Here is a 20,907-nt window from a genome sequence, read left to right on the forward strand (position 1 = left end):
AAAAAGTCAAAATGGTATCAGTGACCCCACATACATAGGGCTGTCCCCTTTTCAATATGTCATACATTAAAGGGGGTGGAGCTTCAGTGTTGTAGTCTCAATTGACCTCTTTTTTTTTTTTTAATCATCCCTGTGGATGCTCCTGATGTTAATTAAAAAAAAAAACTTTTTAACAGCCTACATTAAGGAAAGTTGCAAAGGATAGTGAATAGAAAAGTTTCCATGTTAAAAAAATACTAGAAATATTGAGAACCTATGACATAAATTGGATTGAGGCTAATAATCTTACAATATTACAGGTAATCTTCAATGGACCCTCCCCCCATCTATCTATCTATCTATCTATCTATCTATCTATCTATCTATCTATCTATCTATCTATCTATCTATCTATCTATCTATCTATCTATCGGCTGACCATCTTGCCATACAGTTATAAAACTATATTCATGTTTTATAGAATTTATAGCCCAGTTCTGAGGTTCTGTGGCCCTCCCATGATGCATTTCAGGCGCTTGGCAATAGGTCCACATTTATGTGACGTTGGTTTATGACATTTTTGCCCCAAACTGGCATTTACTTCTAGCCTTTGGCAAAAATGACCCTTTGTGAAAAATGGGTTTGGTTGTTTGCTTAACAACCACAGCATTGCTTAATGACACTGCTAAAAAGGTCATAAAATCAGCTTGTTTACATGGCTTAGCTACTTTATGATCTTTATGGCTTACTACCATAATGGACAGGCTCCAATATGATCGTAAGTCAAGGACTTCCTGTATAGGATTCTCATCTGGTCTTTTTTATAAACAACGAAGATCAGAAAGCTAGTTTACTATAATGGCACAATGTTGGACTAAAAAAACCCAATCCTAGTTCTTCCTTAAGCTGACAGGGTAACTTTGGGCTAGCTCCTTTTTCTAAACCTTATTAAGATTGTTGCTGTATGGAAAATAGTAGAAGGAAGCATTATGTGTGCCATCTTGAGTTGCACAAACATGGAAGCTTAATAAATCACAATAGTTGATTTCAAGATTTTACTTTACACATTGAGAAAAAGCAAAAAGAAAGAAGTTAGATGCCCTCAAAGTTTAAATCTGGAGATGGTTGTCAGTTGGTGGTGGGCCAGCCAAAAGCTGATGGCATCATGGAGGTGACAATTGAGAAGGAAAAGCCTCACATTCTTTGGACATGTCATGCAAAGAGATAATGAGCTAGCAAAACTGAGTATGCTTGGTAAGGTTGAGTGAAGTTAGAAGGGAAGACAGTGTAAGGATTATCATTGGAACATCCTGGAACTGCAACAGATAGAATAGTATTCCTCAGCCGTGGCAACTTTAAAATGGATGACTTCATCTCAGCAGGCCTACATTGGGACATCTTAAATTTGTCAAGGTTGAAAAACACTGCGATGTGTAGGGCATTTGTTTAGATCAGTGGTCTTCAAACTTCGCCCTTTTATGACTTGTGGACTTCAATTCCCAGAATTCCTCAGCCAGTGTGCCTGACTGAGGAATTCTGGGAATTGACGTCCACAAGTCATAAAAGGGCCAAGTTTGAAGACCCCTGGTTTAGATCTTCACCAGGGGTTAGCCATGATTCAAGGTCACCTAACTAGATACCCTTAAACACTGCCACATACTCTCGCAGGTGCTTTCTTTCTCTCTCTCTCTCCCAGTCTCTAGAACAGTGTTTCTCAACCTTGACAATTTTAAGGCATGTGGACTTCAGCTCCCAGAATTCCACAGCCAGCATTGCTGGCTGTGGAATTCTGGGAGTTGAAGTCCACATGCCTTAAAATTGTCAAGGTTGAGAAACACTGCTCTAGAATGAAAGATAATAATTGTAATTAACCTTGCAAGATTGGAAACCAACATTATCATCATCTCTTCCCTGCTGCAAAACCTGCCCTCTGTATCCCTCCAGACATTTGTGTGGCTTCTACCCTGATGATGTTCCAAGGCAGCCTGAAAACCTTTGTTCCTTCAACAGACCTTGGTTAGGGTGGATGCTGAGCCCCTGTAGAATTTCCTCTGATACAGTATTGTTATCTTCCCAATGCTTGTAGTCTGAGCTTTAATTGTCTTATTGTTTTTCTGCCTTTAACCTTAGAAGTTGCCCAGAGTCTTATGGACTAAGATGGCTTCTAAAATCACAGAACAAACCAACAGATGCCTAGTTAGAGGCATCTTATCTCAGCTTGCTGCTTTCCCAATGTTGTAGGCTTTAATTCCTCCAACATTAGGAGGTACAAATATTCCTCGACATATGTTTAGCAATTATTCAAAGTTACAGTGGTGCTGAAAAAGTGACCTAGGACCGAACCTCGCACTTATGACTGTCATAATATCCCTATATCACATCAGATTCATGCACTTTGCAACCAACATATATTTCCAATGATTGCAGCATCCTAGAGATCATGTGACTACTATTTACAACCTTCTCGGGGAGCTTCCAACAAGCAAAGTCAGTGGGGGAAGCCATTTAACAAACATGTGATTCGTTTAACGACCATGGCAAAAACGTTTGTAAAATTAGGCATAACTCACTTAATCACCTTACTTAGTGACAGACATTCCGGTCCCAATTGTGATCATTAGTTGAAGACTACCTGTACAGTACTTTATTCCTAGTCCTGATCTCAGGAAATCCAATCAAGGCAGGATACCTTACTTATTTCCCCCTTTTTATTATATTATAAATCTTAGTACATTTGTGTTGTTTCTATATGTTGATTGTATATGTGTTTAAAAGTTATTAATATTGTATTTAAACAGAATACTGAGAATAGAAAAAATATTAGTTACAATTCAGTTGGTAATATTATAAAATTATATTGCTTTTTCATCCAAAATTGAGTACAGCATTGAAAAGAAACCACTACAACTCATATCAAAATTGTTATAGAGGTTTTGATCTTAAGCTAGTTACTTGTTAAAGTGTTACTTAGTGTGTGCGTGCATATACACTAGTATTTGTGTATAAACATACCCACAAATATATTTATAATATTTTGATTAATTTTACTGAACCAGGAGAAAATTTATCTGCCCCTGTTATCAATAAAGATGCAGCTTTCCTTAGCAGCATCTCCTAAGTCAGTGATGGCGAACCTTTTAGAGACAGAGTGCCCAAACTGCAAGCCAAAACCCACATGTATGGTCGGGTGCCGGATGGGCGTGGCACATTGGGTGGGTATGGCTGCAGTGGTAACAGCAGACTGGGTGGGACTAAAAAGTTCGATCAATCAGTTCCAACTTTGCAAGATCTTTTTTTTTCCTTGAGAAGTTGAAATTGATTGATTGATTGAATCTTTTTTTTTTTTTTTGCACACGGTGGCAAAAAAGCGAAAAGGTTTTATAAAACCCAGCTGAAGGCCTAGGACTGGGGCAACGGTACCTATGCCCACAGAGAGGGCTCTGCGTGCCACCTGTGGCATGCGGGCCATAGGTTCGCCACCATGGTCCTAAGTCAAGTGATCACATTGTAGAGTTGAAACTGTAGGTAGTCGGAAGGGCCTGGTAATTATATTTGCTTAAAAGCTAAGATAGGAAAAGGGAGATGAGAGGGTGAGAAAGCAAAAACAAGTTTTGAAGGAAAATAACATGAAGAAACCCAACTAGATCACATGTTTTTTGTCTTGACAAGAAGGAATGTAACACCACTTACGTTTCCCCCCCCCCAAGTTATAAAAATGCAATTATTCCCATTTTATGTATGCGGAACACTGAGGCTGAGCCCCAAAGGTGCTTTTTCAGGAGGCAACTGGACTTTCTTGTTTTTCTTTGAAGATCTTTCGCTTCTCATCCAAGAAGCTTCTTCAGCTCTGACTGGATGGTGGGGAATGGAAGGATTTATATTCCTTGCAGACAGCTGGTCATTTGCATTCTTTTTGCAGGGGTTCTCAACCTTGGCAACTTTAAGACTTGTGGACTTCAACTCCCAGAATTCCTCAGCCAGCTGGCTGAGGAATTCTGGGAGTTGAAGTCCACAAGTCTTAAAGTTGCCAAGGTTGAGAACCCCTGTTTCAGAGGGTCTTCAAAGAAAAACAAGGAAGTCTAGTTGCCTCTTGAAAAAGCACCTTTGGGACAACCATGACCTGGATGACTGAGAATCTCCATAGACACGGAGGCTGAACATTGATCCCCAAGCAAGGGGACTGTGATAAAATACCTTGATGCATTGCTAACCCTTGGCAGAAGAGCCACACTGAAAGGCCGCCTAATTTCAGTTTGTGAATGTGATGAAATCCGTGCCCGTTCCTTCCCATTTTGCTCTTTTGGACTCACTTCTTGGAGCCATTTTAATCTTTCTCTCCTCCTTCCACAGGTGAAACTGGTCCGTTATATTGGTATCCAGTTACAGTGCAAGCTTAGCATCCCTTTAAATGACAGGACGGTGGAGCTGAACAGCTATCCCAGGCTTAGCGACTGGTTATATCTTGTTAACCTGCGGAAGGACGTCATCCTGGTAAGGCAAACCAAGTCCATGGTTTTCTCATGGGTATAACTGAATAATTGTTGTGGTTAATGGATATAGGTGACTTCCTATTTTTTATTTAGTATTACTCTCTCTTTAGAATAGAATAGAGCTGGAAGGGACCTTGGAGGTAATAATAATAATAATAGTAGTAGTAAAGTTGGAAGGGACCTTGGAGGTCATCTAGTCCAACCCCCTGCTCGGGCAGGAAACCCTACACCATTTCGGACAAATGGCTGTCCAGTCTCTTCTTAAAAACTTCCAGTGTTGGAGCATTTACTGCTTCTGGAGGCAAGCTGTTCCACTGATTAATTGTTCTCACTGTCAGGAAGTTTCTCCTTAGTTCTAGGTTGCTTCTCTCCTTGATGAGTTTCCACCCGTTGCTTCTTGTCCTGCCTTCAGGTGCTTTGGAAAATAGCTTAATTCCCTCTTCTTTATGGCAGCCCCTGAGATATTGGAATACTGCTATCATGTCCCCCCTTGTCCTTCTCTTCGTTAAACTAGACATACCCAATTCTAGCAACCGTTCCTTATATGTTTTAGCCTCCAGTCCCCTAATCATCTTTGTTGCTCTTCTCTGTCTTCTAGTCCAGCCCCCTGCTTGAGCAGGAGAACCTATACCGTCTCAGACAGGTGACTGTCTAGTCCAGTGGTTCTCAACCTTTCTAATGCCGCGACCCCATAAAACAGTTCCCCATGTTGTGGTGACCCCCAACCACTTATACATCACCGGGTGCCAGGGGCGTGACCAAAGAAAAGGGGGAAAAAATGGCAGACAGCCTTGTTTGGCGACCCCCGTGAAATGGTCGTTCGACCCCAAATGGGGTCCCGACCCACAGGTTGAGAACCACTGGTCTAGTCTCTTCTTAAAAACCTCCAGTGATGGAGCGCCTATGATTTCTGGAGGCAAGCTGGAGGCTTTAAGAACTTTAATTTTGTTGCAATTGCTATACAGGTAGCCCTCCACTTATAGCCACTTATTTAGCGGCTATTTGAAATTACAATAGGGCCGAAAAAAGTTTATTTATGACTGTTCCTCACACTTACAACCATTGCAGTACTCTCATGGCCATGTGATTAGAATTTGGGAACTTGGCAACCAGCAGGAATTTATGATAGTTGCACTATCCCAGAATCACATGATCACTATTTCTGACTTTCCCAGCCAGCTTCCGACAAGCAAAGTCAATGGGAGAAGCCAGATTCATTTAATGACCATGTGATTCACTTAACAACTGCAGTGAATCACTTAACAACCATGGGAAAAAAGTTTGTAAAATTGAGCACAGCTCACTTAACAACTGCCTTGCTCAGCAATAGAATAATAGAATAACAGAGTTATGGGATACGACATCATCTATCTCCAGTCTACAACACGGTCCTTTCAGCAGTTCCAAGAAGGCTTCACACCCATTTGCACCACTCAGGTGACCTTGAGGACACAGGTAAACCTCCAGGTGGCCTCAATGACTCTAAATTTATGCCATCCATCTGGTAAACTCGCAAGATTCATTTTTCTCGCCATGCACATGTATACATAACCAGAACTAGACTGTGTTGTCTCTCTGTGTCATATAATATATGTGGGTATATGCATAATTCTGTATTTATTTATTTATTTATTTATGTTATATTTATGTAGTGTACATTGGAGGTGGTGACCCTTTGAGAACTGTATGAAACAAAATTTCATTTTAATGTATGCCAATTAGTGTACATTCAAAGTGACAATAAAGTTATTATTCTATTCTATTCTAATGCAAAAATTCTGGTCCCAATAGTGTTTATAAGCTGAGGACTATCATTTTTCTATTTGTGCAGAAAGGTATTCAGTGCATAATGCCCTGATTTCTTATGCCTTTTGTGGGGAGGTTTGATTCTTTTTTGGTTGTCTGTTTTTGTGACATAGTTTCTTCCTCAATACATAATCTCCAGAGTTCGTTGTCCATAGAATGAGTTTGCTTTTCAACCTCACCAAAACTCTGCAGGATTTTCTGGCAGCTGTTAGTGTAATTTTCCCTCCAACTAGGTTTTACACCATAACTTCTTTCTAAAGAGGAAACTTTGTGGGTTCCCCCCCCCCCAGAGTGGTTTGAAAGGTGTTGACATGAAAAGGGTGTTGGAAAAGAGTGTTGGAATGCACACAAGCATTCGCTGCAAGGTATTTTTTCCAGTTGCCTATCCCAGGTCTCCCTTTATTTGGAAAAGCACAGCAGGAAAGATATCTATTCATCGGTCATGCATTGTATTTCATGTCAGCCCTTCCTTTTGTGAGATGAGGTCTGACAGCTTTTGCACAATTTTGTTGACTTCTTCCTGGGTTTTCAAGTAAAAGACACACATCAGCAGAATGTGTGAGATGTTATCATGTCTAACTAATTTCCCTGCTCAACTTTCCACTAGGGGAAAAAGTAAACTTGTTTAGCAACACATTTTCCCGAACTCTTAAGATCTAATCCTTGTGTTTATTTTACAACTGCCAGAAAAAGTGGCTGATAGCTGGGGAATTTAACTCATGAATGTCTGCTTTTGTGTTGGGAGGAAAATAGCAAGTTTCTAGCCCTTCAAGCCTGTGGAGGCAAGTGATTTTTCCAGAAGCTTTCAACAAGCAAAGTTAGTGGGAGGAGCTTAATTACTGTGGTAAAAATGCCATAAAATTGGGTTCATTCAACAATCGCATCACATCGCAACAGACATTCTGGTCCTAATTGTGGTCATAAATCAAAAATTACTGCACAGTACTTAATTCGAGTTGTGCCTTACATCCGCCACCAATATTTCACAGAAAATGCAGCTAGTCACACTTCCAGTGTCTCAAGGATGATTGCCTTGTCCAGTAACAAGGCTTTTGCCAGCTTCAGCATATTAAGAAATCCTCATTTGCCCTCCTTTCTCAGAATTGCTGTTTTAAATTTTTAAAACAGTGGTCTTCAAATTTGGCAACTTTAAGCCTTGCGGACTCCAACTCCCAGAATTCCTCAGCCAGAATTCTGGGAGTTGAAGTCCACAAGTCTTAAAGTTGCCAAGTTTGGAGACCCCTGTTTTAAAAGAATACACTTCTTTTAAGCAGTGAGGTTTAGATTTAGTTTGCATAGCATGCTGAGCCATGGCTTGTTAATTGTGGTTTGCTGAATAAAACATAGTTGGTTAGGTTTGCACAACATCTTAAGGAACTTGTGTGTGAATCTTCAGTAGAGTCATACTGGACTTTACAGATGTGATAATTGGCAACAAATCACATGTAGACTAATTTTCATTAGAAACAACCTGAGACATCATCTAGTTTAACTTCCCTTCAGTGCAGATCCAGGCTCTGAAAACTTCAGCTGAGTGAACATACTTCATGAGGCAGTGTATTCGGCTGTTAATAGCTCCTACTACTGGGAAATTCCTCTTAACCTCCCTATAGATTTTATTCATAGTCTCTGAAAAATAGAAAACAAGTTAGGTCCTTTGGTATGCAGTAATCTTTTGATTTATTAATCATGTATTTATTGATCAAATTTATATAGCTGCCCATCTCACCAAAGGGAACGCTAGGTGTTTTGGTATCTGTAGATGGCTGTCAGTTTACTGCTATGCTTCTGTGACTAATTTGCTAGTTTAGTTTAGATTAGCTGGTTTGATCTAGCACAGAGTTTCCCAACCTTTCAGCCTTTGTGGACCAGTGGGGGGGGGGGAGACAGAAGGGATCATTCCGTTCCCGCTGCTCGTGCAAATGGAGCATGCGCACATGCGCTCACCCACTGCTCATGTAAGAGGGATGCACGCCTACACACATGTGCTTGCCTGCCACTTCTGCAGCCCGGTTCTGATAGGCTCAAGGCCCGGTAGTGGGCTATGGCCTGGGGAGTTGGGGACCACTGGTCTACTGGTTAAAGAGGCTGGTTCAGAAACCAGGAGACTGTGAGTTCGAATCCTATCCTAGGAATGAAAGCAGCTGGGTAACCCTTCCCTGGTGGAGAATTTTATATTTCCTTTTAGTAATTTCATTCTTTTTAGCACATGGTTGAAGTCTGTCTAGATCTTTCTGACTCCTTCTGCTAATGTGTTTGCACTCCTTCTAGGTTATTTTTGCAAGTTCTTTCACAAAGATTACAGCTAGCATTTCTGCTAGTTCCTTCAGTACACTATGATGTAACCATCTGGCCCTCAAGACGGGCATTTGATTAAATTAGCTAAGAGTTCTTTTATGCGTTCTGAGCTGCAGCTCCTCCCACTAGGCACACAACAATGGCCAACCACAGTTTCATTTCTCCTCAGAAAAGAGAGATTAAAAATGTGAGCTACCGCACTCTGCCTTCTTGCTGTCATCCATTACCAATGTACCCCTTTCTAAAATCTCTTTGCCTTTCCTTCTGTAACTGATAATTGTTGTTGTTGTTTGAGACATTTCTTGCAGGCCTCAGCTCAATCTCTACAATTTCTGGTCATTTTCTTGTATCCGTCTTTGTTTACATGCCCTTTTTTCAATTGATGGATTGATTATGTGCTCTCAAGTTGAGGTCTGTTCTTAGTGACCATAGAGGTGGTCCTCAACTTACAACCATTTGGGAACTTGTTATGTCCTGAGCCTGTGCAAGCAGGCTCGGGGCATTGCAAACGGTCCCGGGCAGGTGCAAGTTGCCCGGGACCAGACAGGCTGTCGCCAGGCTTGTGCGCATGCGCAAGTGCTGGTGCGCCAAAAGTTGCAGATTGACCCGGGAATGGCATATATAAGAGGCCAGGAGTTTTGGGCGTTGCTGGCGTCTTCCAACTGTAACCTGAACTAAAGAATAAAGAGTTCCTGAGAACTACAACTGCTTCTCGTGTCTTGCCATTTCGCGAAGGACTCAACACTGGCGACGAGGATGGGATTGCCTTACATCAATGAAAAGGTGTAAGCTTACCCGAGTGAGTCCTGAGCGGAAGGAACGGCGTTGACTCGGCAGCTACCTGCCCATCCAGCATGCATTCGGGGGTAGGCTGGCTGATAGACCCTTCCTTCTACAAAAATGGCAAAAATTGGAAGGCTTTCGGAATTCGACGTCTCACATCCAGAGAGGTGGGAGTCCTACGTAGCCAGGGTGGAAAACTACCTCAAAGTGAACCAAGTAAGGGAAGATAGTTTAAAGGCTGCCACCCTGCTGTGCGTTTGCGGTCAAGACGCATTCGAAATCGCTGAGAACCTTGCAGCACCTGTTCCTCTAGAGTCTGTCAGCTACGCAGATCTAAAGAAGCTACTGAAGGAGCACTTCCAGCCTAAGATGTCCGTCATCGCGTGGCGCCACACCTTCGAGCAGAGGGATCAACGACCCGGAGAACCGGCCAAGGAGTACATCGCCGCATTGAGGAAAGCCGCCAAACATTGCGAGTTCAAGGACCTCGAAGAACGACTGAGGGACAGATTCGTATGCGGACTAAGGCATAGAGAGTTACAACAGAGACTTTTTGCCAAGGAGGACTTGTCTTTCCAAGATGCCTTGAGAGAGATCTCCGCAGAAGAAGCAGCGGGCAGCGCCATCAAGAACATGCGGCCGATCAGAAGCAGTCCAGATGCTGCGTCCGTGCACCAGGAAGAAGTCCAAAGGAACTCTGAGGAGGATCCTGATGAGGAAGTGGACCGTCTCCACCCCACAAAGGAAGGGAAACAAAAAGGAAGCTTTTCAGCGCTCCCCAAGTGCATCGGTTGTGGAGGTCGCCACAAGAGAACCGACTGCAAGTTTTGCTCCGCTATCTGCAGGGCGTGCGGAAAGCAAGGACACATTGCAGCTGTGTGCCTGGGCTGTCAAAAGGTACAACCTCAGGAAGAATTGCGCCTGAAAGGTACCAGGGTTCCCAGCCAGAACAGGGTGGGTTTTTGCGCTTCGCGAAGAAGCATCTATAGGACAGGCACACACAAGCCCATGAAGAAAAAGCTGTCACTTAAGGTGAAGCTACAAGGGGTTCCATTGACTATGGAACTGGACACAGGGTCTGCACTTTCGATCATTTCTATGCATACATTTAGGAAGATTTGTTCCGGCAGTGGAATTCAGGCCAAGCTGAGGCCTTCTGACATTGTGTTAACAGACTTTCAAAACTACAGAGTGTGTGTTAAGGGGGAGGCCACCCTTAACGTACAGTATAAGGATTTTGAGGGTCCACTAGACCTATTAGTAGTGGAGGGTGAACGAACGAGTCTCATAGGACTCGATTGGTTTGAGGCCTTGGGGATACACGTCACAGGGCTCAACAGCCTACAAACACTCGACCTATAGGAAGTCTGCAAAGAATTTGCAGATGTTTTCAGCCCCCAGCTGGGCACATTCAAAGGACCCCCTGTGTCATTAAAGCTAGACCCCACTGTCACTCCCATTAGAATTAAAGCAAGAAGGGTCCCTTTTGCTTTAAAGAGTAAAATTGACACTGAGTTGGACAAACTGATCCAACAAGGAGTTCTAGAACCTGTTGACTCCAGTCCCTGGGAGACCCCCATTGTCACGCCTCTCAAGGCAAATGGGGACATTCGCATCTGTGCTGATTACAAATGCACCCTGAATAAGGCATTGCAGCAACATGCCTATCCTGTTCCTGTGGTCAGTCATATCCTGGCCTCCCTCAAGGGGGGGGGGTGTGTTTTTGCAAAGCTTGACCTAGCTCAGGCATATCAACAGCTGCCTGTTGATGATGATGCTGCTATAGCTCAGACCATTGTGACCCACAGAGGGGCTTTCAAGGTAAAGAGGCTACAATTTGGAGTAAATGATTGATCCTTCAAATAGGCGGAGATTTTCGCCATTTCTGCTAAATTAGACACCTTAAGTATCCATTCTTCCAAGGTAGGCAGTGAGTTTTTCTTCCAATATTGCCCCACTAATATTCTTGCAGTTGTTATAAGATTCAACATCAAACTAATTTCTTTAACATCAAAATCTACAATAATACCCAACAAAAATAATTGCGGAGTAAACTTTATCTTTCTTTTAAAAACCTTTTGAATATTCCACCAAATCTTAATCCAAAAAGTACACTGGAAGTTTTTAAGAAGAGACTGGACAGCCATTTGTCTGAAATGGTATAGGGTTTCCTGCCTGAGCAGGAGGTTGGACTAGATGACCTCCAAGATCCCTTCCAACTTTATTGTTGTTGTTGTTGTTGTTATTATTGTTGTTGTTGTTATCCAGATATTTTGAGTCTTCTAATGGTGTACCCACTGTGCTGTAACTGAATCCATCAACCTTGTGGCTGGTCATTCTGGTTTGTATGTTTTTTCCTTTCACCTCTTCAGAGAGTTGGGTCTTTGCCTAATGTGTCCAAAATAGAATAATTTGAGGTAGAACTTTTGTACCTCAACTGAGTACTCTGGGTTGATCTGTTGTAATGGGAATGATTCTGGGGAACGCGCTGATAAAAGGCAACTCAGACCCGCCAACAGGAATACGGTCCTGGCAAAAATCTCAGAAGGGACCCCTTGTAGTATCTTGGGCTGGAAAGACAACAGAGGAGAAAAGTATTTTCAGAGTTGCAAGTTTCTGTTAATGCAAACTTACTCTAAAATATATTTAGTTCTGGGGACGCTTCCTGTCTGGACTATTTTAGGAGGCTGACATCAGCCTTACTGTCTCCCAAGGTCTTCCCACATTCCATTACATTTGTTCAATGATCTATCGGTTTGTTTTCTTGACTGTCCATAATGCGGTCCATGGAGTCTTCTCCAACACCAAAGTTCAAAGGCCTCAATACAGGTAGTCCTCAACTTAAGACCACGATTGAGCCCAAACTTTCCGTTGCTAAGCAAGACAGATGCTAAGTCAGTTTTGCCCCATTTTATGACCTTTCTTGCTACAGTTGTTAAGTGAATCACTGCAGTTATTAAGTTAGCAATACGTGCAGAAATACTAGAAAAATGTTTATATTCAATTGTTATCTTTTAAAATACTAAGAAATGTACTAATTTCAGGTTGATAAATGAGAATATTATTGGAAGAGGAGAAAATCAAGGAAAGCTACTATGTGGATTATGGAATTATAGAAACTAGTTGTTATTGATTGTTTGTGAATAGAAACCCAGACAACACACTGTTTACCAAATTAACTAATTATATATATCAGTTGCCAAGTTCTGGATTTTGATCACTTGACCATGGGGCTGCCGCAACGGTTGTGTGAAAAATGGTCACAAGTCACTTTTTTCAGTGCTGTTGTAACTTTGAACAGTCACTAAACAAACCTTTTTAAGTCGAGGACTACCTGTACTCTTCCCATCCTGCTCCTTCAAAGTCCAACTTTCTTTTTCAGAGAACATTACAGGGAAAACCATGACTTGCACATTTCTGATATTTGAGGGCATAGTCACATCTGAGTATCTTTTTCCAAGGCTTTCTAAGTGTTGGTCTGCAGCATATTTCTTGACTGCTTTTTTCTTTTTTTACTTTTGACCCATTTTCTATGCATGTCCGTTTTAGAAAGCTCTGTGTGTCTTCACACTGGTCTCTTTAGCTATCTCCCATCGGAGTTGGTATCGGGTTTTTCCAGGGCCCTCCGCTGGGTTGGTCAGAGTTCCGTCGCCACCCATGGAGGGTGGGGAGAACTCTATGACTTGCCCAAAGGTGTTTTTTCAGGAGGCGATTGGACTTTCTTGTTTTTCTTTGAAGACGTTTCGCTTCTCATCCAAGAAGCTTCTTCAGCTCTTGACTGGATGGTGGGGAATGGAAGGATCCATACTCCTTGAAGACAGCTGGTCATTTGCCTTCTTTTAGAAAGTCATTGAGGCCATGTGGAGGTTTGTTTGTCTCCTCAGGAACTCCTGAGTGGTGCAAATGGGTGTGGAGCCTTCTTGGAACTGCTGAAAGGACAGCGTTGTAGACTGGAGATAGTTGATGTTGGATCCCTCCCCCTCTGTTGAGAGAGGGCTGTTCAGTGTTGACATAGGTGGTCTCTTTGACCCCTCTTTCAAACCAACCATTCTCTCTGCCCAAAATGTGGACTTTGCTGTCTTCCAAAGAGTGGCCTTTGTCTTTTAAATGCAGGTGGACAGCTCAATCTTGTCCTGGATTGGTTGGACAAGATTCAGCAGTCCATCTGCATTGGGACAACCATGACCTGGATGACTAAGAATGTCCAGAGACATCTACGACTTGTACTCCCTCTAGGGCCATTTCCCAGGTCCATGGCGGTGGCTTGGTGGGTTTCTTTGTGGGCTCAAGAGTTGGTTTCTTCCCTGCATGGCTGGCTCTGCACTCGGCTGTGCGATTCCCCTCCTTTCCACATTTGAAGCAAGCAGCTGAGCGCTGCTGTGGGCCTTGGGTACTGGTCATAGTTTTGGGGCGTCCCGTTTCTCAGGGAAGGACTTTCGCCACCCATGTCCAGTCAGTGTTTGCTCCGGGTCAATCTCCACTTCTTTAACTAACAGTGCAGACCCTCTTGCAAATATCCCCGAGAGCAGGTTCAGAAGACCAGACATGTCACTAGAAGGCAAAACCACTAAACGGTGTCTCACTTAGTTTGCCACGTCATGTGGGGGGAATTCACTGGAGAAAGCAATTATGTTTGGAAGATTTAGCGGTAAAAGGAAACCAAGCAGTAAAAGAACACGGTAGCTGGACAGCATCAAAGCTGACACCGGCCAGAGCATAGAAAAATTCAAAAGTGCAAGGAAGAAGTGGAGAAACTTGGCCCGTAGAATTTCCAAAAGTTGGACTCAGCCGAATGAATAACATCATCATCTTCAGCTGGGAAAGTGCAAAGAGAGCTGCTTTCCAGACCATCAGCCCTTTTTTGCGTTTGCTCTGCTCTTTTATTTTTTCCAGCATCGGGATGCTTTTTTGTTCCCTTTCTGCTCAGCCAGTTCCAAAAATAAATCTTCCAGACAGGTTGGAAAGCCCCAGACCATCCCCCCTTTTTTCATAAATAGCCGGTTGACTACAATTTAAAATATCTGCTGACTCCGCAGATCCCAGAGCGGCTTGTCTTTCCGAGGCCGATGTTTTCCAAGCAGCTCCTGGTTTCAGGGGTGGGAAAATTCTGCCCTGTTCGAACAGCGGCTTGCTTTCCTACGTCGGTTCTTTCTTTCTTTCCATTTTAAATCTGGAAAGCCTATGTTTAAAGTGAGGCTAATGACTGGCTGTCAGATCCTTTAGTTTGGGGGAGAGATTGCAGTTTGAACAATGGAGTGTTTATGGAACTGGGCCACTGGGAAAGTTCCTGCGAGCACGAAGGACACTCAGCCCGTCATGCTGCGGAGTGTGAGAGACCTTCTCTGCCCAGATTTTGCTGTTCTTGAGGTAGGTGAAACCACCAAAATCTGTTCATCCTTCTATTCCTCCAGCTCTCTATGAATAGAGTGGAATAGTGGTGAAGGTGATGGCTGGTAGCAAGAAGAGAGAAACATAGAAAAGTGATGGCAGAAAAAGACCTAGTGGTCCATTGAGTTTGAGTCTGCCCTTTGAGTTTGTTTTATATCTATATATTTTTTTAATTTTATTTTTAATTTTTTTTGTTGGATGATGGGCATGTCTTTATCTCAAGTATGTTTAAACTCAGTTACTGATAATTGACCCATTACCTCCGCTGGAAGTTGATTCCAAGTTTCTGCTACAGTTTTTGTGAAGTCATTTCTGTGAAGTAAGAGGAGAAGCAGTGTATATGTCTAAGTGTATCGTTATTGCTATTAGGGGACTGGGAGCTAAAACGTAGGAAGAACAGTTGCTGGAATTGAATATGTCTAGTTTAACAAAGAGAAGGACGAGGGGGGACATGATAGCAGTGTTCCAATATCTCAGGGGCTGCCACAATGAAGAGGGAGTGAAGCTATTCTCCAATACACCCAAAGGCAAGACAAGAAGCAATGGATGGAAACTAATCAAGGAGAGAACCAAGAAATAAGGGTAAATGTCTTGACAATTAGAACAATTAATCAGTAGAACAGCTTGCTTCAGATGTTTTGGGTGCTCCATCACTGGAGACTTTTAAGAAGAGATTGGACAACCAGTCCAATGTCCAATATGTATTGTCCTCCAGGTTGTATGTATTCAGTTCCTCCAATCTCTCCTAATATATTTTGTCCCTCAGGCCTTGCATCATTTTGTACCCCATCTCTGGACAAAATCTTATCAATATCTTTTTAAAGTGAGGTCTCCAGAACTGGATCCAGTATTTCAAACAGGGACTGACTAAAATCCTATATAGCGGGGTTAGGACCTCGGTTTTAATTCATCTTATCTCAATAATCTAAGGGAAACTCCCTCAGCACCACAGAGGAATCTTCATTTCTTTTCTTCAGGAGACATAAGTAGCAAGCTTATACTGCTAGTTTTTTAAAAAAATATATAACGAAGGATTTTAAAAAGCGGAGCTCATTGTTGTGGGATTTTGGATCGATCAGTTTCTCTCAAGTCAGCTTACTTCATAAGATCGCTTTAGGATTAAAATAAGAGGGAGCTGGCCCACAGATGTAATACCTACACTCTCTCAGTTTTGTCTACCTCACAGGGTTGTTGTGGGCAAAATTGCTGGCCTTCCGGAAGGCTATAAAACTGGCTTTTCCCTCAGCAATTGGGTCAGGTTTTTAACAGAGACCGAAACATATATAGAACCTGTTGGTGGCACACTGGTTAGAATGCAGTACAGGTAGTCCTTGACCTACAATCGCAATTGAGCCCAAAATTTCTGTTGCTAATTGAGACAGCTGTTAAGTGAGTTTTGCCCCATTTTACGACCTTTCTTGCCAAGGTTGTTAAGTGAATTGCTGCAGTTGTTAAATCAGTAACACGGTTGTTAAGTGAATCTGGCTTCCCCATTGACTTTGCTTGTCAGAAGGCTGCAAAAGGTGATCATGTGATCCTGGGACACTGCAACCGTCATAAATATGAGTCAGATGCCAAGGCTGATCACATGTCCATTGGGGTGCTGCAACTGTCACAAGTGTGAAAAACGGTCACAAGGCACTTTTTTCAGTGCTGTTGTAACTTAAAACAGCCACTAAACTAATAGTTGTAAGTTGAGGCTAACTCTGCCCACTGCCAAGAATTTGATGCTGACCAGCTCAAGCTTGACTCAGACTTCCATCCTTTTGAGGTCAGTAAAATGAGGAGCCAGATCACTGGGGACAATATGCTGACTTTGTAAACCGCTTAGAGAAGGCTGTAAAGCACTATGAAACGGTATATAAGTCTTCTAAGCACTATTAATCTTGCTATACATGTGTTATACATGTTTTTGGAACTATAGGCAGACCTTAACTTATGACCCTAATCGTGACTGGAATTACAGTGATAAGGCATTGCGGTTATTAGACAGGCCACTGTGTGACTGGTACAAATTTTGGGGCATTTTTTGCAGGTGGTCGCTAAGCATATGTTAGAGTTGTTAAGTGAATCTGTTTTACCCAATGGGTGTTTTTTTTTTTTTTTTTGCTGGAAACTGAAAATAAATATCAGAAACCAAAAAAAAAAAAAAGTAAAAACAAATTAAGATTATGTGACCATGGGATGCTGTAAATGGCCCTAAAGGTGAGCACCCAATATGTGATCATGTGACCATGAGGGGGGTGCAGCTGTCATTTCAAAATTGAGTTGTAAGCAGCTGTGGGATATCCATCATAACTTCAAATAGTGGCTAAGTGGCCGGTCATAAATTGAGGACCATCTGTATTTTTTAGCCAGCAGCAGAGGAGTGCTTGACACCGGGTTCTCCTTGGATGGGCTTTTGACTTTCCAGTCTGGCTTACAACTTGGGATTTCCTGTGGCCTCTCACCACTGATGAATGATCAACAGGTAGTCTTTGACTTACAACAGTTCATTTAGCGACTGTTCAAAATTACAACTGCAGTAAAAAAAAAGTAACTTATGACCAGTTTTCAGAGTTACAACCTTTGCACCATCCCTGTAGTCATGAGACAAAAATTCAGATGTTTGGCAATTGGTTCATATTTATGACCTTTGCTGTGTCCCAGGATCATGTGATCCCCTGTTGCGATCCTCTGACAAGCAAAGTCAATGGAGAAGCCGGTTTCACTTAACAACTGGGATACTAATTTAACAACTGCAGTCATTCACTTAGCAACTCTGGCTTGAAAGGTCGCAAAATGGGGCAAAATTCACTTAACAAATGTTTCACTTAGCAACAGAAAATTTGGGCTCATTTGTGGTCATAAATCGAGGACTGTCTGTACAACTCTAGGTAGTCCTTGACTTACAACCATTTGTTTAGCAAACAATAAAAGTTACAGCTGCACTGAAAATGTTCGATTGCTAAGTTACTTATAATTGGTCCTCGTACTTAACGACCATCGCAGCATTCCCATGATCATGTGATCAAAATTTGGGCACTTCAACCAAGAAGCATAGTCAATGGGGGAATCCAGCTATGGTCCCAATTGTGTAATAATTGGAGGACTGCCCATAAAAACAAATCACTAATAAACCATCTATTAATAGATCCAGTTTCAAGTGTTTTATAATCAGCCTGCTATCCCCTAACTGGGCTTATCACTTGGAAAACGGGCATATTTTTTTCCCCTAGGCTAGTTCTATTCATACTTGTGAAATGTTAAATACAGACTTGAAGCAAATCAAGTGCTGTAGATTCAGTGGCACAATTAGCTAATTTTAGACCGAAGGAATGGGGGGAGGGGGAGGAGAAGTTCTTTAGATGGTAAAACTGATTTTTTTTTCCCCTTCAAAGCTGTTCTATCCTCTGCTTATTCTATAACACAGTTTTATCTGAAACTCCATCCTTGCAATCTTCTGTTGAGATTTTGATTAACAAAACAAGATTGAGCAAGGAAGCAAATAATGCAAAAAAAAAAAAACCCCGATTATTTTATCTTCCGATGTCTCTTCTGATCCTTCCCTAGATATTCTCTCTCTCTCTCTCTCTCTCTCTCTCCCCCTCCCTCTCTCTCTCTTTCTCCCTCCCTCCCTCCCTCCCTCTCTCTCTCTCTCTTTCTCTCTCCCTCCCTCCCTCCCTCCCTCCCCCCCTCTCTCTCTCACACACACACACACACAAGTTAATTCTTCAATATGTCTTCCCCTTTATTTTTGGTATTTCATAGCTGGATTCATTGGGGAAATTGCAATGGTTGGAAGGTCTTCTGCAGTCATGACATAAGTCTGAGACTGAAAATCAGCCTTATCAGATGCTATATTTTTTCTATCCTGCTCTATGGAGTAGAGAGTTGGTCTCTGACATAAGGCCACCTGAAGAGACGAGAAGCATTTGAAATGTGGATTTACAGGTGGCTGTTACATATAAGCTGGGTTGACAAGATCAGAAATGAGGAGGGGATAAGCCACCTGGGAAAGCCAAGGGAAATCATCAAAACAATTAAAAAAGGAAAATTAGAATATATCAGATATGTGATGCGACACCCAGAAAAATACGGCATACTCCATTTAATCCTCCAGGGAAGGATTGAAGGCAAATGAGGTCCAGGCAAAAGAAGAAGATCATGGCTTCAAAGTCTAAGGGACTGGTTTGGACAAAACTCAGCAGCACTTTTTCGTGCGACTGCTGATAAAAACAGGATCGCGAACATGATCACCAATGTCCGGTAACGGAGATGGCACAAGAAGAAGAAGAAGAAGGAAGTGAAATAATTTGGGGGAATGGCAGGTATCAAAAACATCACATTTAGCATTGTCCCCCTGTCCCTTCTCTGATAAGAAACTTCATCAGACTTCAGTGTTAAATGTTAGTTTGGAAATATTTGTCTCGTTTCCTTCTCCTTCCAGTGACCTTCTTATTAAATTTGATAAGTGAGGTTTAGATCTTCTTTTATTTATATCAGCGTTTCTCAACCTTGGCAACTTCAAGGCATGTGGACTTCAATTACTAGAATCCCCCCAGCCAGCAAAGCAAATTTTGGCTGGGGAATTTTGGGAGTTGAAGTCCACACGCCTTAAAGTTGCCAAGTTTGAGAAATACTGATTTACATCATGTTTTTTTTTTTAGCCAGTAATTTCTGAATTGTTGGTAAAAGGAAACCAACCCATCAGTCTTACATGAGATGCATGGTCAGTACTGGTGTTCGCTCCTAGGACAGGACACTTAAAGACACCTTTGATATAACTTTGCTTGTGCAGTTAAGCAACTGCAACCAATCTCCCCTATTTCCAAAGCAGGGAAATCATTTCAAGTAAAAAAATTCATTTTTAGATAGGTTTGTACTTCTGAACTTTCTTTTTGAGAAGTTTCAGTGCTAGGGTTTCCTGCCTGAGCAGGGGGTTGGACTAGATGACCTCCAAGGTCCCTTCCAACTTTACTACTATTACATGTTCACCAAATATGAAAATAAGTTGCATCAGAACTACCACATCTCCAACATTTAGGCTGTAAATTAGGATACATACAAGACAACTTTTTAGGATCCAAATGCCACCTACAGAGCATTTTATAAAAATTTTCCCTTAAATTTTGGGCCTGTGTAAATTTAACATTTGTGATCCAGATTATCTCCCATAAATCCAATGGGATTGGTTCCTGAATATTCTGAGCCCATTTAACCATACAATCTTTAACCAATTCCGTTTCCGAATCCAATTCTATTAACACATTATAAATTCTTTTTATATGAGCCTTATTCTGATCTTTAATCTGAATTATCAAATTTTCATCTCCTGATGTTATTCCAACTTTCTTGTCTAAGGTCTATCCACTATTTGTAAATATTGAAACATGACTGTAAAATATTTTCTTGCCTTAATACATCTAAGGATTTTAATTGCCAGTCATTATCTGACCACACAGTCTTATAATATAAAATCTGGAAAAAAAAAGGGAAAAAAGAAAATAGAATCCCAAAATACAATGAAGAAAGTTCTTGCCTTAAATGTTAAACAGTCTATTAACTTTGTTACAAAAAATCAAACAAGAAAGCTGAGCGCCATCTTGAACTTCTGTCACTTTCCCTTTCTTTTCTTCAAACAAAAATATTGAAGAAGATACTTTTCAGGAGTTAAAGTCCCAAATGATCACAAATCTGATTTCTCCTGATCAGCTCTGTCTGCTTTTAAATACTCACGATCTCACTTTAAGAAGCAGATGTGGAAGCGGCGTCAAGCTTTGTTCCTAAATTTCGGAACAAAGGCGACCTGGAATGCGGAGTTAAACTCGGGCTCCAAGGGAACTCTACCCTCCGACCTCCCTAAAATTATGGGGGTCCAGGGGAGTTCTACCTTTACCCAAGAAGCTCTACTCTTCCTCTTCTCTACATTAATGGTCTTCTAGTCTAGCCTGCTGCCCCGGGAGCAACTTTAAGTTGTGTGAACTTCAACTTCCAGAATTGGCCCAACCAGTGTTGGCTGGGGAATTCTAGGAGTTGAAGTCTATACATATCTTAAAGTTGCTGAGGTTGAAAAACATAAATGGCTCTCTGATCTTTGTTTGAAATCCTCAAATGATAGAGCACATAATTTTTAGAAGACAAACTATTCCACACCTTAGTAGCTCTCATGATCAGGAAATTC

At 41.8% G+C, this 20,907-nt stretch overlaps 1 protein-coding gene across 8 annotated transcripts in view; it reads left to right on the forward strand.

The window, feature by feature from the left end:
- The window catches only part of KSR1 (kinase suppressor of ras 1), a 178,897-nt gene that overhangs the window by 85,394 nt on the left and 72,596 nt on the right, over positions 1-20,907 (forward strand). For 4 of the 8 annotated variants that reach the window (XM_039341390.1, XM_039341398.1, XM_039341416.1 and 1 more), the window contains exon 2: positions 4,330-4,470. Coding sequence is in view for 4 of the 8 variants with exons in the window: in XM_039341379.1 (XP_039197313.1) it covers positions 14,607-14,723 (117 nt within the window). In the remaining 4 variants the exon portion in view is untranslated. Of the gene's footprint in view, positions 1-4,329; positions 4,471-13,583; positions 14,724-20,907 lie in introns of those variants that run through there. The other 4 variants (XM_039341379.1, XM_039341359.1, XM_039341374.1 and 1 more) reach the window with 4 other exon arrangements.

Source organism: Crotalus tigris, unplaced genomic scaffold, assembly GCF_016545835.1.
Source record: "Crotalus tigris isolate CLP2741 ecotype Arizona unplaced genomic scaffold, ASM1654583v1 scf7180000017550.10884619, whole genome shotgun sequence".
NCBI classification, from domain to species: Eukaryota; Metazoa; Chordata; class Lepidosauria; order Squamata; family Viperidae; genus Crotalus; species Crotalus tigris.